This window comes from Hydra vulgaris, chromosome 14 (genome assembly GCF_038396675.1).
Source record: "Hydra vulgaris chromosome 14, alternate assembly HydraT2T_AEP".
Lineage (NCBI taxonomy): Eukaryota > Metazoa > Cnidaria > Hydrozoa > Anthoathecata > Hydridae > Hydra > Hydra vulgaris.
In genome coordinates, this window is record NC_088933.1 from 14,813,046 (window position 1) to 14,825,332 (window position 12,287).

Sequence of the window (12,287 nt, forward strand, 5' to 3'; positions counted from 1 at the left end):
TATCTAAATAATTCAGTTTTTAAAACCAAAGTAAAAAAGCAAAAACATAATAAAAACAGTATAAAATAATTAAAAATAATAAAAACAAAAACCTCTTTGATTAAAAAATAAACACAATTCTTCCTAATCAATAAATTGGATTATTTTGTTTTTAAAAATCAATTATAATTATTTAGTTTCTTATTTTTAAAATTTTTCATAAAGTAATTCAGAACATGATGAATTGAGTACTATAAAATATCAGAATATATAAGCATCTAAGTAATTTAATGTATTTAATAAGATATTTAAAAATATAATTTTATCTTAACTTAATTTATCTGATAAAAAAACAAGTCAGAGTATGAACATAATTTTTCTAAATTGTTCTAATGTCAATACAACGCTTTCACAAACTCAATTTAATCACTTTTGCATTTCAAATATTAATACACTGCTTTCTTCTTTCTAATATTAATACACTGCATTTCTAATATTAGGAGAGAGTGGGGAGAAGTTGGACACGTAAATCTTTTTAAAGGTAATTACAATATCTTTTTTATTTGATGTATAAACTGAACCAAATAAGTTTTTACAAATAAACCTTCTTTTTAGGCACTGATTCAATCCCCTTTGAGTTTTCAGCCAATTATAACTAAGTATATAAACTTTTACTTTTAGAGAAACCATGCCATTGGGGTAAAGTGGGACAAGTGTGAGTAGAAGTGGGACAAGTGTGAGTAGAAGTGGGACAAATAAATTTAAAACAACATTTTAAAACAAATTATTAAATAGAAACTGATAAAATTATAAAATCACCTAATCAACATAGAAATATTCAAGAGCTTTCACCAATTGCAATAATCAAATGGCAACGGGAAGAAGTGAGGCATAAATATTTCTTTTTTCTGTCCCACTTCACCACAATGTAAACACTTTTTTAAGGTACATTTCAAAATAAGGGCTTCTAGCACACGCAGGGAAACAAAGCAATTTCTGCTAAATAGAGGGGAAGAAATTTAAATGTTTACATTAAACAACAGTATTTAGGCACCACTCCTAATTGGAAATTTCAGGCTGTCCCACTTCTTCCATGCCCCACTTCTCCCCACTCTCCCCTAATACAACACTTTTGCATTTGAATAAGCATATTGATAAATATCATTTTTTATTTAAATGACATTAAAACTATTATTAGTTTCAACAAATTTACATAAAAAATGCTTTGTTTAAAAGCAACTATTGTTGATATAATTTATATCAAATTTAAGTTATTTCAACAACATTGAACAATATGAAATTTGAATTATAATAAAACTTAGTTATAACAGTTTACTTACACATTAAACTTAAAAACAAATTTCAAGTTTAACAATAAAAGAAATTTCTGTTAACCAATTGTAGACAATGATATAACATAAATTTATATCATGGTATATATTTTTAATGTTAAACCAAACTAATCAAAAAAAAAACTCAACATTAAAATTCTGACCAATGACTGTGAGTTTTCTGAAAAATATATGAACTTTAAACTTTATAAATATAGACATAGATATTTGATAAAGCTTAAGGTTCACTTAGTTCATTTTTTTAACCTTACGACATTTTTGTTATGAATAATAAACTTTTGAAATCAGTTTTTTAAACTAAAATTGTTTTTGGATGTTTTGTGTATAAATATTAGTAAATAAGTGATAATTCACATAACATATTTGTATGTATATAAAAAAAATTTACCTGATGAGATTTAAAGCATTTCCATTCAAAACATCCTTCTTTTTCTGCACAATCCAAATCAACTTTTGCTTGTCGAAGCCATCTTTTTGCCTCACCAGGTTGTGGATTCTTCTTTTGAAATGATGGAGGAACCCAGCTGCGAGAACTTTGCCAATTGTTGTAAAAATCACTTTTAAAAAATGTCTTAAAATAGTTCCTAAAGTTGTTTTTATCCCTTGAGGCTTCTGAGGACCATCTACTGAAACTATTGGACATTCCTTCTTCTGACATGTTGATACATTTCTGTAAAAACTGAAATATTTTAGTGGCCTTATCTTTGTTTTTCAAAGCATTTTTATCTGGATGCCATCTTAAATAAAGTCTCCGAATGACTTTCTTTTTATCCTCTGAAGATAAACTGGCAAGATTTTTCAGCTCTGCTTTTATTAATTGACATATTTCTTCAACATCTCCTAAATCTTCCTCCAAGTTTTCCAAGTCTTCATCTATATTTTCTGTTCCAGAAACTAATGCCACACCTAATGAATCAGTTCTTTTCCTCAAACCAGGATTTACATTTCTATTAAACCCATACAATAAAAAAGATCTCCTTTTAACCAGTATCCCATCAGGACTTTCTTGTACTTCATACTCACTATTCATATTGTTAAAACATCCTGAAGGTTTTTTTTTTATAAGCACATAAATAAATTCTCTCTCGTCGTCACCACCAACATCTAGAGCTGCATAATCATCAATCTCAAATTCAAAATATTCATTACTAAGTAATGGGTGGAATTCTAAAGGTACCTTGTCACCAGGCAATGGAAGCTGACCATGGTTTAAGAAAGATATATTTGAAGAATCATGATAAATTTTATAATCATTTAATATTGGCGACAAACGTTGCAGTGGGTAATGAAACATCTGAAAAAGTAGTAATGTTAGAGTTGGTTCATTAGATGACAATCTTAAACACTCCATTAAATGGGTAGTTAGATATGTATAAATTTTGTCTAAATCATCTTTCTCTAAAACTGAAGCTAAATACAACGTTACTCCACCTTTTGATTCCAAAAAGAAAACATTGCAATCATAATTACTTTCATCAATCAAAGTATTCTTGGGAAGAAACCTGAGCTTTGTTTCAATATTTGAAACAACAACAACATTAAAGTGCTGCAAAATATTTGTAACTGTTTTATTAGTGTTGTTCAAATTAATATCAATCAATCTTGATATAGAGTCATGCTTTATTAGGCGCTGCAATGCTATTAAAAATTCTGAAGCTTTCAAACGTTTTTTTATGTCTTCACTGATATGACCTGGTGGAATAGTTATAGGATTTATTTCTGAAATTATTTCTTCACTTAACACATCTCCTATATTTTTAGGTCGAATGTCTAATGGTAAATGTTTCATCAAAACTTCACTTGTTCCAGGTTGAATTTTATCATTATTATCACTGAAGAGAATAGGTTCTTGAAAGTTTTTTAATCTTTCTGCATAGCATAAATCTGACATTGCTATGATGTTTGAAGAAAGAGTTAAATAAATGCTATTTTTTTCTTTGTTATCAAATATATATGTTGGTAAATAAAGTTTTGAATCAGCTGGCAAAAGTGAATCTCTTTGAAGCATGTCAGATAAATAACGCATTGCACTTGAAGCAATCTTTAAGTCATTAGGGTGCAAAATACTTTCATTAATTTCTTCTTTTAAATTTTTTAAAGCTTGCATATACATTACTGAAGAAGGTTTAGAATGACATCCGATTTCCTCAAAAAGCTTAAAATAATAACCTAAAGAAGAAACATCAACTGGGGATAAATAGGGTGGAATACTCCCTTCTTCAAACAGCAAAGCTTTAAAGGGAACATCTAAACATGTATTTTTTGAAACAAGAACAATGCTCATAGATTTTAATTTTGAAATAATATCTTTTAAGGTTTTTAACGATAAAAAGTATGAATAAATATTTTTAAAAATAGTAAGAAATGGTTCAACAAGTTCAGAAGGTATTAACTTTTGTGTCTTACTTTTTTGTGACAATTGGTTAGAATTTAAAACATTTTTTACATGGTCTACAATCATATCAGGCTCATATTGCTGAAGCTTTTTTAAATTGGAAGTTAAATTTTTATCAAAGTATTTTGGTAAAATTGGCTTTTTTGTCCAAAATAAATCTTGAGATTCATGTAAAGCAGATCCATTAATGCAAATTTTTTCACAAGTTGAATTTACACTAGGACATAAGTTTTCTCGAACTTCATTCATTTTTACAGATGTTACAAATTTTATATTTTTTATTTTATCATAAAAATCTATAGTAAACAAATAACTAAGGTGATTAATCAACTCTTTTGATACATCGCTAAACAATTTTAAATCTTCAAGCTTTTCATTTTCCTTGGCAAGTAAAATAAAAATATCTTCAGAAATTCTATTTATCAAACCATTCTCCTCTAAAAAATGAAGCCATACAGAATTTTCACTACTAGTCCATTCATCACAATGTTTTGGCATTGGAAATTTATCTTTTGGAATTAATTTATTAAATAAAGGATTTGTTGGATCATAAAGCTCTGAACAGAACATTCGTTTTCCATTACAGTTTTTTACAAACTTAACTGATTTTAATAACTTAATCCACTGATCTTTATCATTTCCATATAAATATCTAAGTGTGCTTTGTATAAAATCTATATGTTTGTCTTTTGAACATTCATCAATTCTATCAAAATTAGGAATTACATATACTTTGTAGAACTCAATTTTGTTAATGCAATCAGAACCAAGTGATAGATACAGATTTTTAATATTTTCATCAATATATTTAAGAAATGTAATCTCCTTGAGTAAATCCTCTAAACCATCAAAAAGAACATACTCAGTAACAAGGACAAACTTATCTGTTTTAAGCGGCAGAAAATCATTATTAACAGACAAAAATAGAGGTAAACTTCTTAAACTGTCTACAGCAAATGGCTCCAGAATTTTCTTAGGGGAGGAAAATCGTTTTAAAACTGCATTAGCTTCTTTTTCACTGTATTTGTTCCATTTTCCATTGTTGAATGAAAGAGTCAATGCATTAACCAAGTCTGATGGTTCTTCAATGTTACCAAAAATTTTTTTAGCCAAATCCATAGAATAAAAAAATTCCTTAATTTTTTCACTTGATCTTAATTCTGAAAAAATATTTTTATTACTAGTAGGTTTCTTATCTTCAATACAATCACTTTCAAAAACTCCAAAACATTTTTTCAGTATTCGGGATAGCTCTTCAAAACTACTATGAACATTTTGCAATTGTAATACGCTTTTACTTTTTTCAATAGGAACAACAAATGACTTATCACCAGACTTTACAATTAACAAGGACCATGGCTTTACATCGCTATGTAACCACTTAGCAGGTTTTTTATTTTCAACTTCTGCAAGAAAACGCCAAGCATTTTTAAACCAAATAAAGTCTTTCCCCAAAATATTTGTATCTTTTTCTAAATTAACCTCAATAATGGTATTAAAAAACTTCTCTTTTGGTAAAACTTCAGGTAAAAGCTTTCCAAAGTCTATAATTGAAAATTCTTTAAAACAATCACAGTCTTTGTAATCATTAAGAACACAAACAAACTCTTTATGTACAAACTCATTGGCAAACTCTTTAAACAAACAACTGTATTTAGTTAAAAACTTTGGATTTTGTTTAGAAAAATGAGTAACACTGCCATCTGCACATAAACACAGAGGTAAACCATTTAATTCTATCGCTGGAGCATAATTTTCTCCATCAGTAGGAGACATTTTCGTTTGTTCGTTAATGCTACATTTTTCTTTAGACAAACAATACTGCAAAACCATTTTTACATTTTTTTTATCTCTAAATCTTGTTTTTGTCACATCCCAGTGTTTAGAACTTTTAGGCAGAATTTTAAATGCTAATTCACACAATAATTTGCATATGACATTTGGGGTACACACATTAAGTGGGGATTCAATCTGAATAAAACCCTGTTTAATATGTTCTGGTAATAAATCACATGGAATAAACAGTTGTTGCAACATCAATTTTAATGGAGACCTTGCTGTTGAAGAAAATTGAACATTACCTTCTTTAGTTTCATATATCAAAAAATCTTTAGGTGAAACACAATCAACTTTAGGTTCACCATTATTTTCATCTAACACTAATAATACTGAAAGATTATGGTCCGATATTGCTCGAAAAAAAGAATTCGTTAATAAATTGTTGTGTATATTGTCAGATTTAGGAAACATTTTATAAAACTTTCTTATCTTATTTTTTTGTTTTTCCAAATCATCAAAATATTTTGAAAGTTTAGATGCCTGCTGCGTTATGTATTCTAAGTAACATGGAACAATACAATGCTGAATAATTGTTTTGTTCCATATAAAATCAACTGATTCAGGAGAACTTAGGCTAAGACATCGTCGTATTTCATATTCCAAAACAAAATTACCATTAATAAAAACAGGTAAGTTGGTAATCATAGGCAATGGCAAAGAACAAAACACTAATCCATGGTCTACAATAGAGGTAGTTTTATTCATACTGTTAACCTCATTGATACTTTCACATGTTTCACAGTTCTTATAAATATGAATTGCAACACCTCCTTTTGGTATTAAATATAGTTCATTATTTTCAATCAACTCCATTATTTGAGGAGAAACGCTATCTATGGAAGAAAATCCAACTTGCTCAATAATGTTCCAATGATATGATTTATGAAATTCATTGTTTATCAAATGTTTTACACACACAAACTTGTTGAGTCGTTCTACTAAATTCATTATTGCTGTAACATTTCCTAACTTATTTGCAAAATCTTTTTCAGTTTTTTGAAAGTTAGTAATCTCTTTTAATTTAGTATCATAATGTTGAGCAACAAATGTTGTAGATTTTTCAGCATTATCTTCTATGGTTCTAAATGTCAACTTACGCACACTTTTAAGGAAAAGCAGAACAATGGAAAAATGTTTTTCGAATTTACTAAATAAATCGCTAATATAATCATTATCTACCACTCTTTTTGATATTTCAGAAACTTTAGCCATCTTTTCATTTCTTAAGGGAAGTCTGAACAAAGTCATACCTTTAGAATTATATTCATCAATTAACAATGCTTTTTTAACATCACTATAAGTTTCAATGACCTGCCTTGCATCTTCAATCATAGTTCCTGGATACTCTTCGGTTGCATCAACAACATACTTCAGATTTGGATCAAATACACACAAAACATCTCCACCCTCTGCGATAGGTGTAAGCAACATTGGACAATCTGTAATTTGGTACACTGCATTGAATCCGACTCCATATTTTCCAGTTTGCAAAGCATTTTTACTTTTTGTTCCTTCACCTAAATTTTGAATACCTTCTAAATCGCTTTGTTTAAATTTTGCGTTGTTGCATATTAACAGCGCAGGTCCTTGAAGATCCTTCCATTCATCAGAAAAAACCTTTTCTGTTCCATGAGTTCTTGTGTCTAATAAAAATGTAACTTCTGTTGCCCCTGCATCATCAGCGTTTTGTAATAATTCGTTTAAAATGTCTTCACTATTTCGATATCCTTTTATAAGTTTTGCTAATCTGACAGACAATTTTTCTCGCTGACCAAACTGTTTAAAGTATATTCCTTTTGACATCATGCTAAAATGTTTGCGCCTGGCTGGTTTAACACCAAGTGCAATACAATGATTATGGGGAATATCACCATGAGTGTAGATTATTTCTGGCTGATCTGGAGTCCAAAAAACATCCTTAAAACATAACTCTGTAGATATTCTCAGTTTACCATTTGTATCCGGAAGGTATAGCTTCTCACTAATAATTGAATCTTTGTAAGGTAATAACTCAGGAATGATAAATTGAACTATTGCTTTAAGTAGCTGATCAGCTAGTGAATCAAATTTGTAATCTTCATTGATTTTTGATAGAATATTTAAATAATCCTCAAGTTCCGGTTTATGCTTAACTCCTAATTTCATCATTAAATGTTTTTGAACATCATTACCTGCAATACTTTTTGATAATTTAAATATATATGGAGATATGTCAAGTGGAAAATAAATGAATGTTAAACTAGGAAGCACTAGATTAAAGTTGTCCGAATATACAATGCGCAACCCATTTAGTTCCTTTAGTTGACTGATAGTAGCATGACGATTTAAATAGTCATATATTTTATTTAGTATTGTTTGAAGACGCTCGCATACAATACTAGATTTTGAATTTAAATCAATCAACTGTTGCTTCACAGTTTCAAAAGAAGGGATCTTGTTTAAGCCCAAGAAATTAAACAAAGATTTTTTTATACGAAATTTACAAATTGGTTTTGTCACACAAGCCAAATAGAGACAATTCTTTTCAAAACTATTGCAAGGAGCTTCAACTTTTTTAAATTCTCCATAATGAGTATTAAAAGGCCACAAATCAGGTTTTTTATAAGATGGCAGAAACTTTGTTTTTAAAAGTTCATTTTTTATAAAGTTTGGACACTTATCAGTCTCTGTAGATTCCATTAACTTTACTAACATCTTGCTGCGTTTGACAAGTCCTTCAAAATCAGACATATTAGATATAGACCTCGCGCATAATAAAATCATGGGCCATGACAAATAATAAGAATTGATATCCTTAAATTTAGATAGAAAAGGTGTAAACTGATCAAGCACAAATACTTCATCATTTAAAAAAAACAAAGAAGCAACTTTGCTATCTACTTCAACACACTCAGATGACATCTTTAACTTTCCATTAGGTTTTGTAGGCAAGCATCTGCAATCGTAAAGACAATCAATATTGTTATTAATAAGATAAATTGTGATTTTATTTCTTAAGTTATTATCAAGCAGAGGAGAACCAAGATTATCTAAAAATAAACTAATAAATGCTTCTACTGTTATCTTGTTATATTCTACACTAATTCCACATTCTAAAAGCAAGTTGACGACATGCTCTGGTGTATCAACAACATAAAGTCTAGGTTTCATCATTGAATAATACCAATTCATAAAAGCTAACACTTCTTGTTTTATACTAGAATGAATTTCATTTGACAAGAATCTTAAATGTGTCCATGAAATCCATTGATTGTTAATGCCAGAGGGGAATAGTTCTAATTGATTTTCAACCAATTTTTTACCAAACGACTTAGCTAAGCATTGCATAGAGCTGTTTCTTGCACTATATGTTACACCAAATGGGATAATTTTTGCCCATTCAGTTAAAGTGTAATTTGAGTTCAATCTTTTTAATTGAAGTAGAAGATTTATATAAGCTGTAGACAAATCTTCAGCTAAAATATTGTTCCAGTCTTTTGTCCCATAAGACTTCTCATCATGAGTTGTTATTAGAAGATGTTTTCTATCACTAGAAAGAGTAAAAAAACCATTAACATGAACAGGCAATCCACTTTTAATTGGTAATGGAAGGAAACAAAATAAATCTCCATCAGCATTCTCAACAAACTTATTTCCTTGCAGATCACTAATTTCAATGGCTATAGATCCGCAAGAATTTTGTCCTTTGTTCTTTTTGGCATACGCATAAGAGTTCTCTCCACCAATACAAGAACTTATAAGATAAACATTTCTTTCTGTCTTATTTTTAACAACAGAATCAATTGAAACTTTTAATTGAATATCTATATCTTTAAAGTTAAGATTGTTTTGAAGCATATGTGTACAAACTTTCATTACTGAAATTTCATTTGTTTCACCATATCTATGAATTACTTCAATATTTTTCTTAACATTTGATATAGTTAATACTTTGTTTACATTATCAGATATTTCAAACAAACCAAATTCAGAAACATTTTCAGTAAACAATAACAAATGCTTAATGCGTTCTTCAATTTTTTGGTACAACAACTTTATTTCAGTTTCAGTATAAACTAACTGGCTTATTTTACTCAGTGGAGCAGTTTCACTGCTACGCAAAGGTATTCTAAAAAGAGTTCCTTTAAATGTTTGAACATCATTATTATCAAAATCAAGATGACAGTCAAATATTCCATGAAAAACTTTAAATTGATTACTGAACTGAATGCAATTAGAATTTCCTACCAGTGTCATTTTTATACCAGGTTCTCGTTTATCATGTATTGCTCTTCCAAGATATTCTGTATGAGGATCAAACACAACGAGAGTATTTCCACTTAGTATACTTGGTACATCAGTAAGATGGTAGACTGAATTAAAACCAAGTCCAAAAGTGCCAATCTTTGAAGTATCAAATTCTTTGGTCCCAGCATTTAATTTTGTAATGTTAATAAAATCCTGCTCTGTAAATTCTGCACTATTATAGATCCAGAGTGCTGGCCCATGCCAATGTTTCATGCCAGAATCAATTAAATTGTTTTTCAACTCTTTGTTTTGTCGTTTGTCATAGAGAAATTTGACTACTTTTGCTCCAGCATCATCTGCATTTTGAACAAATTCTTTAGCTATGGCAAATCCATCATTGTACAGCTTTAAAACTCGATTAAGCTTAGTTGTTAACGGTTCCTGTTGTCCCCATGACTGAAAGCAAGAAAATGTTGATGGGGAGATTATAACACTCACTAAATTACGAACATTTAACATTTTGGCATCATCTTCACTAAACAATTCATGAAGTAAATTGTAAGTTGTGTTTGAATCTGCTGTATCACTACTTTTATAATAGCATTCTGACAATAAATTGAGACACAGTCTTCTACTTTGTATAGGTACAAACACTTGACTATTCTTCGGTAAAGAAGAATAGTTTGATGCAATATATTTCACAAGTTTTATCGACAGATCGAGATCAAAGGATGTATCTGTTGTGTCATGTTTTTCTTTGATTTGCTTAAGAACATTCAAATATACATCAATCTCATTTTTAGGAAAAGAGTCTAATGATAGAATATACTTTTCAATAACATCAGAAATTACAGTTTTAACTTGATTGTAATAGGGAGATACATCGTAGTTAAGAGACATGTTTTTAAAAAGCACTTTATTAACACCTATAAAATAAGAGCCACTCCAGATTTTTATCTGGTGTTTCTTAAAATAATCAACAACATCATCAACATTAAACCTGAGCAAATTATTGTAAACAATTTGTATATTTTGCTTATAAAGACCTTTTTCTTCATCATTGTAATTAATTTCGATGTTTTTTAAATGTTTCATTATCAAGTTTAAAGATGGATTTATGTCAGAAAATTTTTTTGAATATATTTCTGATAAACTTGGGTGTATGATATAAGCAACACTTCCTATCAAACACTCGTGTGAATCCAAATAGACATTGCTAGGTTCTACCAAACACTTTCCAGTTCCGAACCATTGCAGAGATAAAGGGTATGATCCTAAACACTTTTGCTTTATTGGTATCCACTTTAAATGTAAATAATTTGACATGCTAAAGTTTTTTGCTAGTAGAATAATTTTTATTTTGTTGATGAGTTTTGAAAAATCCTCTTCTTTGAAATTTGTTTTGTCAATAAAACTTATGCTCTGAGCTAAATCATTAGAACTTAAATCTGACTTCAACTTTAAACCTAGTTTTTTTAGTACTGAGGTATTATACCTGTCATTAGGAAATCTGCTAATTTCTCCAAAAAACATTTTCTCCAATTCACTTGTTTTCTCAAACAATGAAGAAGGCTTCAAAAGCTTTCCATCACTTTCAATAAAAATTTGATTTTTTAGTAAATTCAATGCATCTATACTCGGCTCAAACTTTTCTAGGCAAACTAATAGAAATTCATTGAGATGATGTTGCTGATCTAAAGAAAACCTTTGGAAATACTTTGTCAAGAAAAAAACAACATCGTTAAATGATAGCTGCGTAAGATTTAATGCATTCATGATTGTGCAAGAGACTGATGTTGAATCAATAAAATTTCCAAGACATGACATTAAAGGTAAAAAATGCCTTTTATCGACAATATAAGAACTTTGATCCAAACATACAAATTCACCTGGAGGGTGCAAAATCTCAAAAACTTTTAATTTTTTAACAAATGTTTTCGTACTTTCACTGAGTAAGGAGAGATTTTCTAGAAGTTTTTCCATCCCAGCCCTAATTACCTTTCGTATCTCTATTGGTGCATCTGAAATGCAATTCAACACATCAATCTTAGATTGCAAATGGTGATTCATGAGGGATATTAAAAACCCTTGATTTGTAGGTTTCATTATGAAATTGTTTGAGCATAGTTCAAAAATATCAATTTGATCTAGATCGTTTGCATACAATAATGGAACATGACATTTATTCAAAAATAATTTCATGGCTGGTGTTAGTAAGCTCTTTTCAAAAGACTCCACAATAACATTTGTGTCTTTTTGAGTTAATACATTTAATGAGATTTCCATTTGTTGTTTAATTAAAACCACTGGTATTCCTTCAAAATTTGTTAAAGATAATCTATATTTTTTTTTGTAGGCCCACAGAGATTTGTACCAATTGTGATAAAAATCATTCATTATAACCTTTTTAAAACTAAATTTATTTTTTTCACAATATGCTTTTATAACATCCAAAGCTTGCTGACTACTGTCAACTACGGTAATGTTAAACTTCC

General features: G+C 29.1%; 1 protein-coding gene across 1 annotated transcript in view; it reads right to left on the reverse strand.

Annotated features, from left to right (window-relative positions):
- LOC136090940 (sacsin-like) overlaps positions 1-12,287 on the reverse strand; it is a 78,941-nt gene that overhangs the window by 24,316 nt on the left and 42,338 nt on the right. Inside the window, 1 exon segment of the mRNA XM_065817917.1 lies at positions 1,720-12,287. Coding sequence (XP_065673989.1) covers positions 1,720-12,287 — 10,568 coding nt within the window.